The 23112-nt window shown below is 36.6% G+C and overlaps 1 protein-coding gene and 1 pseudogene across 1 annotated transcript in view; both read right to left on the bottom strand.

Moving 5' to 3' along the window:
• Nucleotides 1-226: 226 nt before the first annotated feature.
• LOC105995523 lies at nt 227-1007 on the bottom strand (annotated as a pseudogene).
• Nucleotides 1008-8213: 7206 nt separating this feature from the next.
• The window catches only part of Cytip (cytohesin 1 interacting protein), a 30532-nt gene continuing 15633 nt past the window's right edge, over nt 8214-23112 (bottom strand). Inside the window, exons 6-8 of the mRNA XM_013029254.1 lie at nt 22403-22472; nt 12740-12806; nt 8214-9674 (exon numbers count right to left, since the gene is read on the bottom strand). Of these exons, the coding sequence (XP_012884708.1) occupies nt 9208-9674; nt 12740-12806; nt 22403-22472 (604 nt within the window). The 3' untranslated portion in view covers nt 8214-9207. The remainder of the gene's footprint in view (nt 9675-12739; nt 12807-22402; nt 22473-23112) is intronic.

A 23112-nucleotide genomic window follows, 5' to 3' on the forward strand; every position in this document is an offset into this window, starting at 1 on the left:
ACTAGGGAATTCTGAAGGAACCATAACAATAGTACCTCTTACAAAATAGAATGTCTTACAACAAAATAAATGAGAACGTAGAATAAACAAACACAACAAATTTAAAAAAATCTGGGAAAAGAATAACAACTTGGAAATAAAGGCTGGCCTTTCTAGAACCAAATGCTAACAGTCCCCAAATTCTTTTGTCATTACCAGATAACTGCTCCTTGAGCATTTTTTTTTTGAAGAAATCAGTTTATTTTAATTAACTCAAAATAACATCAGAACAATGAAGGCCACACAAACACCTGTCAGCCCCAACTCTATACCATCTCAGTGAACCTGTATTAAGAGTCACAATGCCCTCTTCCAAGGCCACTCTGAGGCAATTATGCAATTAACAACAAGAAGTTAACTTACAGTTTTACACTCTATAGTGTCACTACCAATTACATTTCCATGTTAAATTAACTTGGTTATCAGAGGTGATTTTCCATTTATTCAACTTGCACTTCATGGTTAAACTAGTCCATTTGCAATTCTGCACTGCTTCAGCACCTCATTGAAGCCCTCACAGAGCTTAAAAGCACCCTGGTTCCGGGCACACTCCAAAAACTGCTTTATTTCATAGGAGCATGGGCCACTAAGCTGCTGCTGCTGCGCCAGCTGAGTTCCCTGGGGCTCCTGATAAGTGATGTCCAGCCTGGCAGGCTCAGCATTACCAGCTCCACTGAAGCCGCCAGTGATGGCAAGGCCCAGTGTGTGCCCAACAGCAGAGCCCACAGCTACACCAGCAGCTGTGGACGCCATCTGGGCCATCAGCCCAGGCTGCCGGGGAGTGGCTGCAGGAGAGGCCACAGCAGATGCTGGGGCTGCCATTGGAGGCTGGGCTGCAGGGGGCCTGGGTGCAGCTCTCATCTGAGGGGCACGGCTGGCCGGTGGGCCACGCGGGAGGTGCGGCTCCGGCTTCCACGCGGCATCTTGGACCCGGAAGAGGAACAACGTCTAGAAACGACGACACCTACAAAGCGCTGAGGAGCTGCTAGAGCATTTTTATTTGAGGACCTGTAGTGATTCATGCTGGACGACAGGTAAGCATGGGTCTTATTGCAGCGCCCCCAAGGGATCAATTTTCCTTCAAAGATACTATTTTCATTTGTTCAATTTCCTTTTTAAGGATAAAACACACAAATATTTCTATCACTTTTTTAAATGGCCAAACTTTCATTTGTTCTATACTTAATGATATATATGTGTGTATATATGTATATATGTATATCTATACATAGATATACATATATAGCACATACATATATATGTATATACGTATATATAAATGTATGTGATATACATACACATATAGATATACATATATGCATATATGTGTATCTATATAGATATACATACATACACACATACACACACACACACACACACACACACACAGCACTTAATTTTCTTATTTTGTTTTTGTGTGTGTGTTCTGGTCCTGAGGCTTGAATTCAGTGCCCAGGCATTGTCCCTGAATTTTTTCCTCAAGGCTAGCGCTCTACCACTTGAGTCACAGTTTCACTTTCAGTTTTTTTAATTGGAAGTAAGAGTCTCACAGATTTCCTTTGCTGCTTGGGATGGTTTTGAACCATGATTCTCAGATCTCAGCCTTCTGGGTAGCTAGCATTATAGATGTAAGCCATTGGTGCTTGGCAATTATTTTTGGAGGGGGGCAGTTTAAGACAAAACTATTAATAAATACCTTTATGTCATTATTTTACTATAATATTCTTTTCCATGAAATAGAAATAATCAAAACCTTCTAACATGCAAATAGAAAGTACATGGATTTTATAATCCCTAGAATTATAAAATCAGCAGAGATTTTGTAAACATGATAACATTAAATTCAATTTTTTTGCTGAAAATTGAATATCATTCAGTCTTGAGCATATCCTTCTTCTCATTTCAATGTATATTTTTACGAAGGATTGACTGTCAACTCCAGTGACAGCAGAAAAGCACAAATTTATCGTAAATGCATTTTTTGATCGAGCCTCAAAGTCTCTTGAGTATTTAAAAGCAATTCACTCAAAACCATCTTCTGATTAACAAGCACCATGTCAGAAGAGAAGATGAGTTTGCCAGTATCCATTATTTGTTCTCAAATGAGAGGAGAGAGAAGCAATTTTGGAGGGAAAGAAACTAAATTAATAAAAGAGTTGATAGCCCTTCCTAGGTGTCATGAAAGATGCCAGGTACTGTTGAAAACATAGAGATGAATGATTACACAATTTGTTTTCAAAGAATATGGCCTTTTCAGAAACAGCATATAGGAACACTTCACTATTATAAAGTTCAACAGGTAAGATATACCACAAATAAAATGACCAAAAATACAAGGAAAAATATTTTGAACCAACAAAGAGCATATCAGATAAAGAATGTCTACAAAGACCTACACTTAATACTGTAGTAGTGCTCAATGGGGGTATTCTATCTCTGAGATCAGATTAAAAGTGAGGCCACCTTCTCTGATGCTTCTGTACACTATAACCCTGAAAAATCCTTTGGGTTTTACAATTTTGATGAGTATTTTGTCTGTGTTTCTGTGCAGTTGCTACTGTTGCTGCTTGTGAAGATTCACCTGTCCCTGGACTCATTGAAATATATTTCTTGAATAGAATTTAAAAGGAAGAAACTAGTTCAGTCTTTAATAGTCTGAAATTAAAAGTTCCTCAACCATTTCATGCACATAACAGGCAAATTTCATAGGTCAATAGGCCTTTGATGGAGGTCAGTGGTCCCAGATTCAGCTTCCTACTCATCTTCTGGATAGTTACTAAATTTTGGCCACAGTCTTTCATTCCAATATTTTCAATATATATCTTTATTGTAAAGGGGATGAACAGGAGGATTACATTTGCATACATAAGGTAATGAGTGCATTTCTTTATAAACACTGTTATTCCCTCCCTCATTTTCTCCCACTTACCTCTCCTAAACATAGAGTTTTCATAATTATTGTAAGGTCCGCTCTTGGATGGTGAACAAACTCCACCTTCCTCGCAGCAAAGTCTTTGCCCAGTACCTGCATTACCTAGGCAACTAGCACACCTGGCAGTGATCACATCTGCATCCAATGAGGTCACATCTGGATTGGCTGTGGCCACACCTTTCTCTGCCCCTACTCTAGATAAGGCCTAGCCCAGGGCCAGACATCCTCTTTCTCAGACCTTTCCCAGCTGCGTGGAATGCTAACATGGCCTGGTGCCAGCCAGAACGATGAATAAACCTACCCCTTACCTGAATACCACATGCGTGGTGTACTTCTTTCTCTAAAAATCTAACAATTGAAAAAGTTTACACTCCCACCAACAATACAGTAAGATTCCCTTCTGTTCACATCCTCCAGCATCTGTTGTTATCAGAGCTCTTGATTATAGCCATTCTAACTGGGGTGAGGTGGTATCTCAATGTTGTTTTGATTTGCATTTCTTTTATGGCTAGGGAGGTTGAGCATGGAGATTCCTCAAAAGACTCCACATAGAGCCCCCCAATGACCCAGCAATCCCACTTTTGGGCATTTACCCAAATGTTCACAAACAAGACCATACTAAAGCTACCAGCACAATTATGTTTATTGCAGCACTATTTATGTTTATTGCAGCACTATTTACCATAGCTAAGATATGGAACCAACCCAGATGCCCCTCAGTAGATGAATGGATCAAGAAAATGTGGTGTATATATACACAATGGAATTCTATGCTTCCATCAGAAAGAATGACATTGCCCCATTTGTTAGGAAATGGAAAGACTTGGAAAAAAAAATATTAAGTGAAGTGAACCAGGCCCAAAGAAAAACAGGTCCCATGATTTCCCTTATTTGCAATAACTAGTATATGTCTGAGACAAGCAGAAACGGTCAGATAAGTTGACGTTAGGTGAAATGAACCCCAAGATAAGGATTCAAATGTTTTTTTTTTCTTTCTTGCAATTATGTATAACATATTTATAAGATGATTTCTTTATTACTTTGTATGTTCCTCCTCCACGGTATAACCCCTGTTTTCACTGTATTTGATGTTGGTATAATTTGGGGAGGGAAAGGGAAAAAACAAATTGTATAAATAGGGATACAGGTGGACCCATTGCAACAATGAGATGTACAAGATGTTATGTCAAAAAAAGAAATTTACCAACTATGGCCCCGGGGTTGGGGGGAGGAGGAGAGGAAGGGATGGGAAGGGAAAACAAAGGAGGAGGCAAAAATGCTTGACAAGAAATGTACTCATTACTTTGCCCATGTAATTGTAACCTCTCTGTATGGTATTTTCACAAAAAAAAGAACAGAAAAAAAAGAAAATAAATAAATAGAAAAGAAATCTTACAACTATGACCCAGCAACCCTACCCCTGGGAATTTATCTAAATGGCTGCAAACAAGACCATTTTAAAGCTCCTAGCACAACCACATTCATTGCAGTATTATTTACCATAGCTGAGATATGGAACCAACTCAGATGCCCCTCAGTAGATGAATGGATCAAGATATGGTATATATACACATTCATAAGGAAATGGAAAGATCTGGAAAAATTATATTAAGTGAAGTAAGCTCAAAGAAAGTAGGTTGCATGGTTTCCCTCATTTGTAATAGATGTATGATTATATATATATATATATAATGGATGTATGTATATATATATATGTATATATATATGTATATATAGTATATATAGTATATGTAAGTATTATGCCCATCTTTGGTCCTCAGCTCCACCCAGACCTGAGCCCTTCCCTGCCCCGGAGTTCCCAATTCCCTGCATATTGCTGGCCTCTCCCTCTCTCTACCCAGACCCACCTGAACTCCCATCTACCTCACTTCCTATCCCCCAGATCCTCCTGCTACCTGGATAGGGACAGGTGCCATGTGCTTCCTCTTAGGGGAAATATGGTTCCTCTAATAAACCTCATAATAATCTTTCTCCTGTGCCTGCCTGCCTCCTCATGGTCCCCTGGGATGGATGTGTGGGATCCTTCAGTACATATAATATGTAGCCCAATTGCTAAGTGCATAGGACCATATATAATGAAGCGTGTCAACACAAGAATTGAAAGCAAGAGATTCTTATTATGTTTCTGTTTTAGTTTTCTGTACCCTTTGTCTTTTATATAAGTTTAGCTGATCTGTGGAAGGGAAAAGGGAACCACAGAAACAGCAGGACAAAGAATAAACTAATGCAACAATGATACTGTCCCCAATGTTTTTAATGCTACTGCTTCTTGATATGATCTTAACTTCTAAGTTAAATTTATAACATTTACTATTATTTTCCCCAAAGAGGTTTAAAGACAACCCAGTAGCATTATATTATCATGTTTATGAATTTCTTGAATGATATTGCAAAGCTATTCTAAGGTGGCTGCCTATTCCAATCCATATTAATAACTTTATCTAGGTCCTGTTTCTAATGGGGTTGGGATAGGCTGTGACTTGCTTATAGCAAACAGAATGGAGCACACTTGACAGACTGATGCTTCTGATTTAAATTGTAACACATAGTCTAAGTAGCAGGATGCCACTCTCTTGATCACATTACATTATGTCACAGAGGCAATGGGAAGTCACATCAGAGGCTATGTTACATGGCAAAGATTATGGCATTTCATGTGTGCAATTGCATTGCATTTTTTAAGAACCTGTCTTACTTGTAGCCCTACCCTTTCTCTCCATTGAAACAAGCAGATCATGAATCATAAGGCCATAAGGAAATTATGATGTGTGTGTGTGCACACGCACACATGCATGCACATAGGTGCCGTGTGCGCACATGCCTGCCAGTACTGAGGCTTGAACCCAGAGCTTCATGTTCTTGCTCAGCTTTTTCACTCATGGCTGGTTCTTTTCCATTTGATCTATACCACTACTTAAAGCTTTTTGATGGTTATTTGGAAATAAGAATCTTTCCAATTTGTCTGCCCAGCCTGGCTCAGAACTGAGATCCTTAGATCTCAGTCTCTAGAGTAGTTAGGACTATAGGCAGATCCTTGGCACTTGACAATGAAATTGTTTAGACAACAACTTGATGGAGATTAAAGTATATCCTTCCCCAGTCAACCAGTCAAACCTTAAGTTGAGACCTAAATTTTGAAGAAGACCAGGAACAACCATAGTTGCCTGAGGCCTAGACTCTAGGCCCACAGAAACTATAGAGTAAATATGAGCTAAGCCTAAAAATTTGTAGTAATTTGTTAATAGAAAATGTATATGAATGTAAAACCTAAATGATTAGTTGGTTTTTCTGTTGTTTTTGTTGTTTGCAGTGTTTGGAATTGAATCTGTGACCCTAATCAAGTGTTACAATTTTGAGCTACATCCCCAGACCCATGTCAATCGATCACTCAGATAAAACTATCTACTTTGAAAAAAACCATTTCACTTAAGATACGGAAGTAAAAGAGAGAAAACAGAGGAGGAGGGCAGAAATTTTTGACACTGAAGAATTGCATTTTTTTCAGTTAGGCAAAATATTTGGAAGATATATTCTCCACCTCTGCATAGAAATGGATATAAAATCAGAATAACCATGATCTGAAAGGCTTAAGATAGTGATGTATTACCTACCATACTTTGTACACATTCACACTTATACTTTATGATCAATGTACACAAATTATGTATAAGTTAATTTCATTGGTTCAAAGTTTGGTTTTAATTCCACTTATGCACCTAAGATGTAAAAGTATTGTAAAATTATAAATGATGAGCAATTGCTCATTTCAAAAAAATGTATTTCCTACCTATTACTTCAACCATATCATATAATTTCCAATATGCTTGACTCAAAACTAGTTTATCAAATGCCACTGGAAAAATGTGTTTTCATGATAAATTGTCAGTTAATGTAACTCACTACTCTTATGTAATTACAAATTAAGGATTGAAACAATAAAAACCACTTTTGAATTTATTTTCTCCGAACTTGCATCAGAGTGAGTCACATTGCACAAGAAGATTCTTCCTAAGCCACGCTCTCATCAGATGCAGGCTGAAAAGCTACTGTGAAATTTTACCCACATTTCCACCAAATACCCTGTGAACACACAAACACGAACCACCCTTCCTTTCTGAACCTTTGTTAACCAGCTTTGCTTTTTTTCTATTTTTCCCAGAACATAGACCTATGTCTTAATTCTTTTTTACTGACTAAAGAGATATTTTCTCTATCCCTTCCCCGCCCCTACTTTACATTTGACATTGACTCTAAAGCAGAAGTATTACTCTTCTCTATTAAAGCAACAAGTGATGACTTTTGGGTTACTTTCCCAGATTATCTATAAGTAGTTCCACAGCATTTTCTTTCTCATTTTAAAAGTGATTTTAAAATCATTTTGCCGAAGCAAATATATTACACTCCCCCAGATTTGTGAAATAGGATTAATAGGGAGTTCTGTGTTCATAACTGTAACATAATAATTGAAGAGAAATATAATGAGAAATAAACAATACGAGCAAATCCAGGTGTGATTTGATCCTAACTGGTTTGCAAGTTCTTGTTGAAAACAAACACATTATTAACCATATAGGTGTTAACATGCTTATCTGAAAACTTGCTTCTGAAAGCCAGTGGAAAGAGTCACTCTAAGTGTATGCTTTGCCATTTGCAAAAAACAACATGGTTAGTATATACAAAAACTACAACATACATTTGTAGTTTTCCTGTCCAGGTATTAAAAAGTACTATGATAATAAGTATATAGAAGCATCAAAAGAATAAAGGAAAGACAGTAGGCTGGATCCAAGAACTAGCTTCTGATTTCAGCCTTGCCACATGTGCAGAGGATTGCTTCTCCAAAGCACTGCCTTCTCATCTATGTGCCTAACACTACCATCCTGGGAACACATGAAAATTGCCATTAGCCTACTAGGTTCAATAACTGGTAGGCAGGATAGTCCATATACCTGAGAAAAGAAGTACATACTGCCTTTATCTGAACAGCTTTCATGCAGAGCACATTGGAGATTTGTGAATTCAAAGAATTTAATAGAAAACAGAAATTTACTACCCTCCATTCTTCCTTATCCATCCTCTTTCTTTCCTGAAAATGAATTTTTTGTAAAGTTTGCTAAAATATAGCAGTTCTACTCTATGTCATTTTTCTTATACACCACACATACACACAGAGAGAGAGAGAGAGAGAGAGAGAGAGAGAACTTAAAATCAGTGAAAACTATTTAACACAAAAATCAGAATTATTTATTTTAGAAAATAGGTAATAACCAGAACAAGGGAAGCATGAACTTTAAAGGGCATTGAATAAAAAACAGCATGTCTGAAAAGCTAAAAGCTAGAATGTGACACAGGTGTCTTCAGTAGAAGAGCGCTCAGGTAATAGTATTGGAAATACATGCAAGAAGGAGTGATGTGAACACCCAGAAGAGTAAAGTTCTTTTCTTATCCTCATTTAAAAAAATGAGCCAAATGATTTTTTTAAATCCAAAGTTGTAGGATCCCGAGGGCTAAGCTTCTTGTCCATGTTGAAGCAAAACAAAAAACCTAAATGGGAACACAGTACAAGATTCCCACACTTTTTTGATTAGATTGCTAATTACAAAGGCCTTACTACAAACTCCCTCAGCACCCAACTCATTGCCCATCTTCCCATGGTTCTATGATTTAATACTTCATATCAAATGTTACATGTCCTCAGGTACTGTCACTACGAATGTGATAGTCATCTGCGCTTATTACACTTCAATGATTTAAACAGATATGTTCCAAATTGCCAGAAGCCCAGAGTTTAATTAAGCAAACATGAAGTTTTCTAACTGAACAAATTTTCCTATACAATGTAAACCTGATACATATAACTGGGTACTTTCCTCCAAAAATGTCTCCAGTTTTTATGTGCACAATCTGAAAAATAAACAGTATTCTTTCTTTCATCAGTAGCAGTGGTGTGGACAGGCACTTGTATGTATTTGATAAATTATCTAACTTATTGCTTCATTTCCTTTTTCCTGCCTACAACATGAGCTGCTCTGGTTGAAATGTGGTTTAAGAAGCAAAGGCAATGATGTAAAATTTTAAGTAAAGGTCACTATTGCTGGGAAATGGATGTCAGTTTCACAAGCCATTTGCACTTTTCCACTAAACTGTGTGAAGTTGATCTAGACAAGCAAAGGAACCCTGTGACAGAAGCCAGTTTTGAAGGGCACAGTAACCCATCAAAAACGACTCTCTTCCTCCTCCACTGCTCGGTGCAGGCCAGGGATAAATTTCAAGAGTTGTTTCCGGACACTCCCCCTTCTGCTTTTCCGGGGAAGAGTCCCAAACATGCTTGAGTAATTGCCCTCCCACAAGGGAGACATGGATCCACTGCTGGTGGTACTGATGCTTCGGCTCCTCCTTGAAGAACAGCCCTTCAGAAAATCATCCCCATCCTTGGAGACAAAGCACTCATCATCTGTGCTCGTCTGCCGGCTGAAGGTACCCCTGTTCAAGTCCTCAGACACACACGTTTGGTAGCCATCCTCACTGTCCACTGTCATGGAGCTCAGCCAGCTCTTACAGCTGCTCTCACTGGATAATCGATTCCGGTCCACAAGGGCTGGACTTGGCCCGGGTAGGCTTCCAAACAAAGACAACTCTTCCATATCCAGGTTTTCCAAACTTGGGGAGTTAGTGGCATCACCTATAATACAGACAACAAAGCCTATTATGTTACAGATCTGGTCCTCTCTCCTATAAATAAATACATGAAGTTTTATGTGGGTTTTTTTTTTATTTAAAGCACACATGGAAAAGTAAGAGTGAATATGTATCGTGAGTCTTGAGATTTGATTTATGTAAGTGACTTTATGAGGTCATTTGATTAACCACACAGTAAGGTTTCTGGAACTCTTGTTTATGGACTAGCTTCCAGAAGGATTGTACAGTCATGAAAATATTATGTGATGTTTGAATAAATTTAAACATGCTTCATGTTACAATCTGGAATGTTCCCCCAAATGACCCAAATGATCAAGGCGTGGTCCAAGTGTGGTACTATGGGGAGATGGTGGAAACTTCGAGAGGTGGAGCCTACTGGGAGGTTTCCGGCTACTGAGGGCATGTTCTTCATTTAGATTATGAAATTCTGATCTCTTCCTCATTCTTTCTCATGCCCAGACCATGAAGATAATAGTTTAGTTTGCGTACATGCTCTTTTCCTGCTGTGCCACCATAGACCCAAAACAATAAATCCAATCCATCACTGACTGAAACTTCCGAAACTTTCCTCTCTATAAATTTACATGTTTAGGTTACAGTGACAGGTATTTCATAAGAGAAAGTTTTAGGTTATTAAATTTCACTCAGGAATGAGGTTAACTTAAAGAAACACTTAGGGAAATGTTAATCTTAAGGACTTTCTCCATTTGGTTTCTCTGATTCTCATTTTAACTTTCTTTTAAAAATAATATACTATCAGACAAAGGATTTGATAAGTAAAGTATGTCTCCCAGTCTCAGTAGTTTAAGCATTGTTTTAGAATTCTCAAATGCACTATCCAGTACTGTATTAAAAAAGTCCTTGTCCACAGATATTTAACACTTTATTTGATAAAGTTGAATTTTACCTGCTTGGCTAAGTTTTTTTCATCAACTCTTCATAATCTACATGAGTACTCTGAACTGAAATGTCAGTCAGCTACACACTAACCTGCCCCCTTACTGTTGGTGGAAACATAGATTATTAAAACCATTATTAAAAATAGTGTGGAGGCTCATCAAAATACTAAATAAGAATTGCCAGACTGGGAAGGTGGCTCAGTGGTAGAGCACTTGCCTTGCATGCATGAGGCCCTGGGTTCGATTCCCCAGCACCACATAAGCAAAAAGAAAAAAGCCGGAAGTGGTGCTGTGGCTCAAGTGGTAGAGCGCTAGCCTTGAGCTGAAGAACTGAGGGACAGAGCCCAGACCTAGAGTTCAGGCCCCACGACTGGCCCCCCCCAAAATATTGCCATATTATCCAGTAATCCCCCAATGTGTATATAGCAAAAGGAAATAAAAGCAGCATGGCAGAGACATTTGTGCTCAAGTGTTCATCACTGCATTATTCATAATTACTAACTAATGAAAACAACCCAAATATTTCTTAAGCAAAAGAAGAAAATATAATGCATCCATGCAATGGAATACTATTTGTCAATAAAAAATTAATATGATTCTGTTATTTTTGACAACACACAAGTAGAGGTCATTATATAAAGTGAAATAATCCAGATATAGAAAGACAAGCACCATACATCCTCACACATGTAGAATCTGGTACAGTTGATTTCATAGAACTTGACAGTAAAATGGTAGCTACCAGAGACTGCAGGAAAGAAGAAAATGGAGGAAGGAGCAAGTACTAAGCAATGAATACTGATCAATGGACACACTTAATAGGAGCAAGAAATTTTGGCTATGCTATTGCATATTAGTAGAATGTCAGGAGATGTTCTCTTCAAAAATCTCAAGACATCTTTTGCAAATGTGTGCATTCATATGTGTTGGAGAGAAGGAGAGACTTCACTTGCTCCTCCTTCAAACGCACAAATTACTCCAACGTTAATGCCTAAGAAACACCATAATCACAAACAATTTAGAGATAACTACAGATAATAATATATTATAAAAATAATGTATAATAATAATAATGTATTTTCAAAGGAATAGGAGAATGGGGAAAGGGGTGACATGGATCAAGATGCATTGTGTTCATAAACTGATTTGTTCAATAGTAACTCTTTATAAAACTAAATATAATAAAATAGGAATTTTAAAAATTAAATAGCTGAAGTCTTATAAATATTTTTATTTCAAAGAAATACTTAATGTTTGAGAATATTACTATGTTCAACATGACTTACATAACACAGTGTATATATGTGTATATACATGTATTTGTATATGTATGTGCATATGTATCACAAGTAACTCCATTACTATGCAAAAATTTTATGTTTTGATATTTTAGTTTTTAAAATCTGCTAAATTGTGTTTTTTTCTGCAATGTGATCATCACCTTTAACAGATAGTCCAGGCTGCAAAGAAGCATTTGAACTGTTATCTAAAGACATAACCTATATTTTATACCCACAAAGCTAGTAGTTTCATAGCTATTAAATATTTGTATGGAAAAGTTCATTTGTAGGTTTAATCATTCAAAAAGCAAAGAATAAATCAAACAATAACTTCAATCATTTTCTTCAGAATGTACACATGACAAAAGCTGTACTTACTGTAATAATAATCTTGAATGTGTTTGTCATGGGCCCAAGGAAGAGGATTTCACTGAATAATATAACATCTGATCTGAACAAAGGGAAGCTGTACCTAAGGATGTAGGTACCATTCTGGCTTCAAAAGTGTCTGAGATCTGTGATTCCCAAAGCCATGATCATTTTCAGGAACCTAACTCATTTGCTCAAGTATCAAGAGTCAGCCAGTGATTCCAAGGGCTCTTTAAAAATGTTCACACATCCTTTGTGAGTGTGGGAATGGATATGTACATGCATGTTTTCCTGTGTGTGTATGTGAGTGTGTTGTCTGTATGGTGAAGGGGGTTAGTATACTCCAAATGCTCAAGTCATGCCAAAGAAATACTACACATGTTCTGGATTGGTACTAGAGAGCTTTTCTTGTAATGGTAATAATCTTATAAAAACTTAGAGGTAGCAGTACTGAAAGGATGAAATGTGGCTGTGGTTTCTATACAGGAAGTCACACTTACCATGAAGCAGGTGCTGTTCCTGTAAGTGTAGAGATCTGAACTCCACCCATTTTTTCTTCAAGGTTTGCTGTGAGAAAGAAAATATATGTAATTCTAACTAGTAGGAAACCCCAAGTAAAGAAAGTAAATGAATTCCAGGGGTTGAGATTTATCATTAAAAATTCTCCCTTACCTTTTAAGTAGTACCAGCTCCTTCTGTTCACATAAACATTTTACTATCTTAGAAGAGAATATTTGGAATACTAATTTTGCAGAAATCACCTAATAGCACCAATAAGCCTTCTTTCAAAAAAATAATAGGAACAATGAATTTTCTTAAGTATTATATAACCAGATGGTTTGGACTTGACAGATCTTACTAGCTGTTTAGACAAAATCCAACACACTAGGATTTCTCCAAAGCATGGTGAACATGATCGAATCTAAGCCCTCTGAGTCTCATAGGGTGAAATGAGTTATCAGATGTAAAATATTCATAACAGTGACTAGAACTCCGTGAATACTCAACAAATTCTGTCATCATCAACCTGTATGCCTGGGGAACTAAAACAGCCTTTGTAGCCAAACATCTATGTATCTTCTACACCAAAAATAAGAGAGCAAAGTTGTTTCAAAATGCTTCCTTGAAGACTAAACTTAGAACACTGCTAATTACCCTGACTTCTTGACTGCTTCTTCCCTTGCTGTTACAGTGCACATAGGGACCTGCTACCATGGGCATGAAGTGACCGGTAAGTCAAGGGTGCAGAGAGGGCAAAAGAGGGCAAGTCAACGTGTGTCAATAGCAATGCTTGATAAGAAATGCACTCGTTACCTTGCTCATGTAATTGTAACCCCTCTATATGGTATTTTCACAATTAAAAAAAGAGCAAAGCAAGCAGAAGACATCTGATGAGATAGCTGTTCCAGGTTCACACCCCTCCTAATTTTTATCTCCTACCCAACCCTTCTTGGCCATTTCAGATTCCAATAGCAAGCGTAGCATGTGAGCACAAGCTTTGCCTTCCTATCTATCTTAAAGGAAAGATAAATAGGAATGATAGCCTGGTTGGAAAAAAGCAGTTGTCCATTCAACAGAGAAACCCAGACATAGTCAATGGTTAAAAGGAAAAGAGATGTTTGAAAGGAAAATGGTCAAATAAAAGAAAAGGATTAAATGAATAAGGGAAACAAGGTCATTGTTCAGTCAGCAGGGAATGAACAACAACTGGCAGTATTTTTCCAAGCCTGGATAATAGTAACACTAAAGAGCAATATTTATGATTGCCAATATAATATGCAAACAAGCAATCAAAGCAATAGAATGCTTGACTTGGTTAATTTCTTATTCTTTTTGAATCTGAATATTGTCTATAATGATCACAAGACAAGAGGACTGTCAGCCACAATATTTTTTAAACTATAGATCTCTGAAGGTCAGAACTAAAATCCTAGAGGCTAGCAGATTAGCAAGAGCTGGCATATATACCTTCCTCTTTCTTGTTTCTTAAACAGATTTATCCTCCTGCAAGAAAATAAAAGAGTCCAATAGAGGAGCAGAAGGTTAGACTGACAGTCAAAACTAAATATAGAAAGAAAAAAGAAGTTTTATTTTTGTACTTACTATCCAAAGCTCATAATCTGAGCTTGCCAAATAATTTATTTTTGTGAATGTACAGATTTTAAAGTATCTAATTTGTGGAATTGATCCAGTCATCTAAGGATGACATCACTTACACCAAGAAAATGTAAGAGCAGATATATTCAAGTGATTGAAGAGTTCTCAGTCTAACTACATTTCCTTGTTTTCCTCAGAATACTGTTTTCTTCCTGTGTTACTGACATCACATTTGTAAACCTGGTAAATCTACCCTCTCACCATCAGTGAGCCTTAAAGTATAGATGAGATAAAAACATGTTGGGTCACGACACCACGTAGGGCCTAGCTCAGAGCCTAGAACACAGCAGTTGAAAACATGATTGAAATAAGAAAAATGGTTGAATGAACACACAGAACAGCCCTCAACTATCACACACTGGATTAGTTCCAAATACATTACTGATGTTTTTAATCTACTTGAGATAAAAAACTAAGTATTTCTGTGATATTTTAGTACTTTTATTGTGCTTTCATAAAAATATGACATTTAATTTTTGTATTCTCTAAGGTGTTATACCCTAGAAAATAAGGTTTCACTGTAGCAAAGAATTTCTGAAGAAATACTACTACCTACTAATATTACCTACTTAGAAAATAACCCAAGTAGATTAAAAACTGGCTCTCTTGGCCAGTCCAATAGATACGCTGTTTTCACCTTAAACATTTGAATCTTAAGTAGAAAAAGGAAATCCCTGAAAATTTCTCAGAAGGGATTACTGTTTCTAAAGAACTTTTTCCCTTCCTCCCTCCAACCAAAGAGTCTGTGAATAACAGTATGCTTACTTCGGTAGCACAAAGTAAATGTCCTTGCATGGAAGGGAGGCTAGCTTGACCTGGTTCAAGGTTAGATTTAGTCATTTGTGGCTCCGTCTCATAATCTCTATATTAGACATGCAAGATAGTAAGCAGCGATGAAAGTCATGATCTATTATGAAGAAGCAAAAAGAGGTAGTTAGAAATTTTGTTTCTAGGGCAGGAGATGGTTTAAATGCAGAAGGTTGAGTCAAGTTTCCTGCTCCAGAAATGAACCCTGGCTGAAGCTCATGCATAAGAAAAGAGACAGAAAAGTAGATGCTGCTGCTGGTGGTACCTAGAAAAATAAGAGCATACAGGACAGCCTTGTGACCTGAGCCAAGCTGTGCACTAACTCACCAGGGAAGGCTTTCAAGCTGCCAGACCTACTCTGCCTTAGGATCCTTTTTTAATTTTTTGTCGGTCATGGCGCCTGAACTCTGGGCTGGGCACTGTCCCTCAGTTCTTCAGCTCAAGGCTAGCGCTCTACCATTTGAGCCACAGTGCCACTTCCGGCTTTTTCTGCTTATGTGGTGCTGAGGAATCGAACCCAGGGCCTCATGCATACAAGGCAAACACTCTACCACTGAACCACCTTCCCAGCCCCTGCCTTAGGATCCTTGAACCATCACAATTTGCTGAAGGAGAAACCACCACTCTGAGAAGGAAGGCACTCTAAACTCCTGAACATTCACAAATGTTTAATGACAAGGACAATAAATTGATCATCAGTCCACAGATTCTCGCCAAGAAATGTAAAACAGGAAGATGTTCAAAGAAGAAATAAAATAAAATAAAAATGCTACTGGGCACCAAGGGTTCATGCCTACTAACTAATCATAGCTACTCAGGAGGCTGAGATTTGAGAATCAAGGTTTGAAGCTAGACTAGACAGAAAAGTTCATAATACTCTTTCTTCCAATTAACCAGCAAAAGGGAGGATATGGAGATGTGACTTATGTGGCAAAAAGTTAGTCTTCAGCAAAAAGCTAAGGATGGGACAGGGACCATAGCCTTGTGTTCAAGCCCTGGCATGCACATGTGTGCACACAAACGCACATACACAGAATGTATATAATTCTCAGAAATAAGTTCAGTGTTCATCAGAATTAAAAGCATAAAACAATGAGGGAGGGGGTAACAGGTTAGACAAGAAATTTAATCACTACCTTATTTATGTAACTGTATCCCCTCTGTATATCACCTTCACAATAATTTTTTTAAAAAGCATAAAACAAAGAGAATAAAACAAAACTAGACAGATATGAAAAAGAAGTACTTGATAATAAAGCAGACATTAAGTGTAAAAGCTCAATAGAAAGAATACATTCTATACACAGATACCATATCAAGACTATTTGTAAAGATATTACTAAGGGAGATAAATCAAGAGTTTGTAAAGATATTACTAAGGGAGATAAATCAAGAGACGCTAACATATGTCTAACAGAGTTCCAAATAACATAGGGAAGGTTGAAGAACATATTCAGAGGTTCACCTTATAGTTTTTGAGAGCTGAAGAAGCCAAGAGAAACACAGCAAACTCTAAGCAATATAAACCAAAAAGTGATTCTTGACCTGATAACATTGTATTGAAACTATAAACCAATAAGGACAAAAGAAAACCTTAAAACTACCCAGAAAGTAATTGTATCTCCTCTGTATGGTATTCTCACAATTAAAAAAAAAAAAGAAAAAAAGTAAAGTACTTACACATGTTAAACAACAACAACAATAAAAAGTCATTAAATCAAAAAAATAAAATAGAATATTAAAAAAGAAAAAAACTACCCAGAAAAAATAATTTAATTACCATAAATCCAAATATTGGCTTAAAAAAAGATTTTAAAATAGAAAGTCTTCCAGGGCTGGGAAGGTGGCTCAGTGGTAGAGCATTTGCCTTGCATGCATGAGGCCCTGGGTTCAATTCCTCAGCACCACATAAGTGAAAAGAAAAAGGCCGGAAGTGGCACTGTGGCTCAAGTGGTAGAGCACAAGCCTTGAGCTGAAGAGCTGAGGGACAGCGCCCAGGCCCAGAGTTCAGGCCCCACTACTGGACCCCTCCCCCCCAAAAAAGGAGGAAAAAAAATAGAAAGTCTTCCAGAGAACATGATGAAGGGAATTAAAAAGGAAAGAAAGAAAAGGGCTTGTAAGTTGTATAAGTAAAAATGAGGACAAGTTAAAAGGATGTCTATTATATGCATATATATGATATATATATATATATATACATATATATATATATGTATGTATGTATGTATGTATTCTGTTCCTGGGTTTGAACTCTAGGCCTGGGTCCTGTCCCTGAGCTTCTTTTACTCAGGGTTAGCACTCTACCACTTGAGCCACAGCTCCACATCTGGCATTTTTGGTTATTAATTGGAGGTAAGAGTCCTTACTGCCCTGTACGGCCCATGGTTCTCAGATCTCAACCTCCTGAGTAGCTAGGATTATAGTCATGAGCCACTAGCACCTGGCTTGTCAGCTATGCAAAATATTAAACAAAAACACTTAATAAAACTATTCATAAAAGAGTTCCAGAGTAATCTTACAAACAATAGACAGTGCTTTTAAAAGAATCCCAAGTCAACATGATTCAGATGGCATTTCAAGAATTCTACCACAGAATTAAAAGAGGAACAGACTTCAGCTCATATTGTAAAGCTAGTAACCTTGATCCAAAACCACAAAAGAAACCTGAGAAAATAGAAATCAGACTATACAAGATAAAGCTGTGTTCAAAGTAATTTAAAAATAGCAACTTGAACTTATACATATATGAAATTATTATATATTTTACGGTAAACCACATTGGGTTTATCTTAGAAATGGAGGAGTGATTGTTTTTAGATCTTTGAATGCAATTACTATGGTGACAGATTTTTGAATGAGAATAAATGAAAAGACAATCTTAGCAAATGAAGGAAAAGTATTTGATATAACTTAATATGTTAGCATCATAAAGGCTAGCTCAAAATGCTGTGTAGAAGGAAGCCTCAGCCTGAAGTCTCTCCATAGACAGAACTCATTCCTGGAGGAAAAGAATTGGAAGAATTCACTTTAAAGGACAAAATTGGGATGCCTGCTGTTATCACTTCCATTAATTTTACGTGGTATGTCCTAGAAATTGTAGTAAAGTAAAAATTAAAGTGCCAAATTATCAAGGGCCACACATTCACCCTTACAGATATATGGAATTCTGTAAATTCCTTCTTGCATAATAAAGGTGAGAAACTGAGTATCATTTTGCAAGTTACTATCTTCATAGAAAATCTAAAACAGTTGGTAGGCAATTATACAGTACATAAAATTTAAGGTATTTGAATAATAAAAACAGCATGGAGGGGCTGGGAAGGTGGATCAGTGGTAGAGTGCTTGCCTTGCATGCATAAAGTCCTGGGTTCCTCAGCACCACATAAACAGAAAAAAGCCAGAAGTGGCACTGTGGTTCAAGTGGTAAAGCACTAGCCTTGAGTTGAAGAGCTGAGGGACAGCACCCAGGCCCAGAGTTCAAGCCCCATGATCGACAAAAAACAAAACAAAACAAAACAAAAACAGCATGGAAAACCCATTTCAATCATCTATACATAATCAAGATTTTATTTTATAAAAACTTGTAACAATAAAAATCATGAAGTACAAAGGACTAAGTCTAAAGAAAGTTACATAATAAGTATATGCATAAGATTATCAGATTTTATTTAAAGATACTGAAAAAAGTTAAAATGGCAAAATAATCCATCAATAAGAAAATGAAATGCCATCCAAGTACCTATTCTCCTTGAACTGATTTCTCTATAAACTATGACATCAGTCAAAATTCTGGATAACTTGATTCTAAAATTTATATGGATGGTCAAAAGACCAAAAGAGACCAAAAATAGATTATTTGCATAAAATAAATCACTACTTATTATCAACTGAATTTGGTATAAACAAATTAGCCAGTGAATTATGCTAGGCAGTATGTAAGCAAATTTATGTATACAAGAAGTTTGGTTTAAAAACAAACATAAGTTCAGTTAAAAATAGAGGTTATGGTGGTCCCTGGGGGATATGATGTCTGTACTGCCAGCTACTTAGGGGGATAAGGTCCAGAGGATTATGATTGGAAGCCAACCCAGGCAGAAAAGTCCATCAGACCTCCATCTCCAAATAGCTACCCAAAACAGAGCTGCAGGGACAGCAAAAAAAGCAGTTTTAGTTAGGAAAGTATTAAAAGAAATAATATTGAGAAGACTGAGTGGCCAGAAAAAAAAAAAAAGCAATTTGCCCTGTACTTGTCAAAATGTGTAAAAATGAATTCGAATAGAAGAAGTAAATGTGGTATATATACACAATGGAATTCTATGCCTCCATCAGAAAGAATGACATTGCCCCATTTGTTAGGAAATGGAAAGGCATGGAAAAAATTATATTAAGTGAAGTAAGCCAGGCCCAAAGAAACATAGGCCCCATGGTTTCCCTTATTTGCAATAACTAGTATATGTCTGAGTCAAGCAGAAAAAGTCAGATAAGTTGATGTTAGGTGAAATGAACCCCAAGATAAGTATTCAAATGTTTTTTCTTTCATGTGATTGTTTCTAACACATTTATAAGATTATTTCTTTGTTGCTTTGTATGTCCCTCCCCCACAGTATAACCCCTGCTTTCACTGTATTTTATGTCGGTATAATTTGTGAAGGGGAAGGGAGAAAACAAATCGTTTAAATAGGGATACCGTGGACCCATTGCAACAATGAGATGTACAAGTCGTTATGTTGAAAACGAACTTTACAACTTTGGTGGGGGGGGTGGGCCGGGGGAGGGAGGATTTAGTGGGCGGGTGGGGGGAAGGATGGGATGGGAGGGGGAAAGAAAGGAGGGGGCTACAATGCTTGATAAGAAATGTACTCATTATCTTGCCCATATAATTGTAACCCCTCTGTACAGTATTTTCACAATTAAAAATAATAAAAAGAAGAAGGAGTTAATATGAAAAGCAATATTTTAAGAGAAAATATAGAAAATTCAGATTAGTTACAAATGGCCAAAGTCAGAAGCTCTCTTAGTAGGAATAGATCAAAGGCAGAATACATTGCAAGTTCTAAGGAAACAAAATATTAATTTGAATAATTCAGTTATCTTGCCAAACTTTTTTTTGAGAGTAGCAAAGAGATAAATACATTTTTGTCAGAACTTATATCACTGAAGGAAATACTATGCAAGAAGGAAATATGTGTGTGTGTGTGTGTGTGTGTGTGTGTGTAAAGTGAGAAGAGTGAGAGAGAGTTAAGGTATAGAATCTGAGAAACAACAGCAAACACATCAATTCAACACTAATATATTTGTTCATTAGGAGATATTTATAATAAAATCCCATATTCTGATATTTTTATCGATTGGCAAAATACTCCAAAGTCCTAAACTCAATGAGAAGATTGACTTGCAAATGATCTATTAGAATGTTAAGGTTTTTATGATGTTCTGGAAGAGGATAAAGGTGTTGAAGCATATGTACATTGTAAGAAAAATAAGTTAATTATATGTATATGAATAAATTAATAGACAAAAAGGCTTCAGGAAAACAGCTCAAAGAGTAGAAGTTAATATAAACCCTTAAATAATGTTTTCTCAAATAAAATATAAATCTATTTTACATCATCCTTTTCTATCATCCTTTCATTTTTTTCACTTAATGATGAGTCGCTTAAACATTTTTTTTAAAAAAGATGTTCACCAAGACTACCTCTCAGTAGTTTTACACCAGTAGTTTAAAAAACTATCAATATACTTAAAAATTATAACATGAAGTATATTTTACTCCTTATGAAAATGTAATAAGAATAAGAGTACCACTATTTACAGTTAACTGAAAATTGTAGCCAATGCTATAAGAGAAGAAAAATGAATTAATTAAAAAGTTGAAATAAAGGGACAAGATTTTTAGCTGTACAGATAGTAAATTTTACATTTAGAAAATCTAAAGGAAACCATAAAATTGTTATTAAAATAAAAGTTCAGCATGTCTAGTAAGTTTTAAAATATATGCAAAACTAATGGCAGTAAGTAGTAGAAAAAAGAATAAACATAAAAGAGGTGGATGAAAAAATGACAAAACATTTGAAGTGTATGACTGACCTGAGTAAAAACATTAGATCTTATGTTCAAAGTGAGAACACTGAAAACCAGAAATATTTCAATTGATCTCATTTTATTTTGTAACTTCAACTCAATTGATATAAAAATCTGAGTAGAGCTCTGTTGTTGTTTTTTTCCAAGGAACTTTAAAAAATAGATTCAAATAGGGATAAGCAAATGCTAACAATCTTAAAATCAAACCAACGAAGAAGAAACTGAACTTTTTAATGAATTTAACATGGAGGAAGAGAGAGATAAAATACAAATTCAGTGACCTAACTGACCTAACTTTGAGCTCAGGCTCAAAAATTAAGTATTCACTTCATGAGGAAAACTAATCCATAGTAGCTTTTCTGAAACAAACAGCCTATTGTAAATCATGCCATCTCTGCTCAGCTTATTGTCATGCAGGGTGAGTACCACAAGGAAGAAGTCATCAAGGCCAGGGAAGGGTCTACAGGGCTATCACTTAGCCACCCAAGTTAGGGCCTGGACTTCACGGCTGGGAAGACCTACACCAACTATAAAACCGATATTTGAGACCCTCAAGCAACCAACCCCAGGAATTTTCACTGAATATCCTGCATTATAGACTGTCTCTTAGTAACCGTTTTTCCCTTTTAGGATGTATACTATTTGCCAATTCAAGGGCAGCCACAGGATTGGGGCAAGATAATCTCAGTTATAAGAATAAAACAAAAGGAAAGGACACAAAGGAGGACACTGAGCAAGTACAAATCCCCCTCCCCCTCTCCATCACACTCATGCAACACTTGGGAAGATGCTGAAAACGCCAGCTCTTACTCTTTATTCCTCCAAACAAAATGTAAATCAAGAAAGATCACAGGTGTGTCAATGAAGAGCTCAAGCAATGTTGCCTTCCTCTTGCCTTTCCGAGCCTTAGAAACCTTCTGAAGAAGGAAGGAAGTGATTTATGTGTTTACTGAATTTCATATCCCCGCAAAGGTAATTGTGGCTCTTGATAACTCAACAGTTTCGATTCATCATGACATTTCATCTCAAGGGCTAACTAATTCCTCCAATACATCTTTATTTTACCACTCACACATTCAAGGATGAAAAATGTGACTCATTGTATTAAATCAAATTACCTTTAAAACCTGCAGCTTTGCTTCAAGCTCTGCTCTTCTGTGAATCATTGTTCCATTAAGAGTCTCTATCCTGTTTTAAGGGGGAAAAGGGGAGAGAGAGTAAACAGCACAAGTGATTCATTTAAATAAGTACCATCCTTATAGTACTACACTAGAGTACTACACTTGGAGCACAGACTATACTAAAAATGCAATATAAAAGTCACACTTCTTGTGGCACTTTAGATATCTGGACGTAAGCCAAATATGACCACATTAGAGGGAAGAAAATGGGGGGGGGGAAAACCCTTTGAAAGAATGGAAGAGAGGACCTTGGCTAATGTGTAACCTGGAGCTCATTTTATAGAATCTATTGTATGGTAAAAATGGCTGCTGTCTATTGGATCTACCTTTGTGGAGACAGGCAGAATCACATCACATTCTTTAGATAAATGATTGCTGGACATCTATTTTGTGCCAGACTCTTTACTACCAAATTATCCGACAACAAAAGCAAACTATCACAACAGTAGAATCAACATGCTATTTCTTGAAACAAATTAAAATTAATAATGTCCTCCCTAGGATTCTGAGCATTTACCTATAAATACTGATTTATAATTTTGGAACAAGAACAAAGAGAACCACAAGTATTGTAAGATAATAACCTTAGTATGACACTTGCATCTCGGGACCTTTAGTTTACAAACTTTAACCCTAGAATTAAGGTG

Source organism: Dipodomys ordii, unplaced genomic scaffold, assembly GCF_000151885.1.
Source record: "Dipodomys ordii isolate 6190 unplaced genomic scaffold, Dord_2.0 Scaffold5, whole genome shotgun sequence".
NCBI classification, from domain to species: Eukaryota; Metazoa; Chordata; class Mammalia; order Rodentia; family Heteromyidae; genus Dipodomys; species Dipodomys ordii.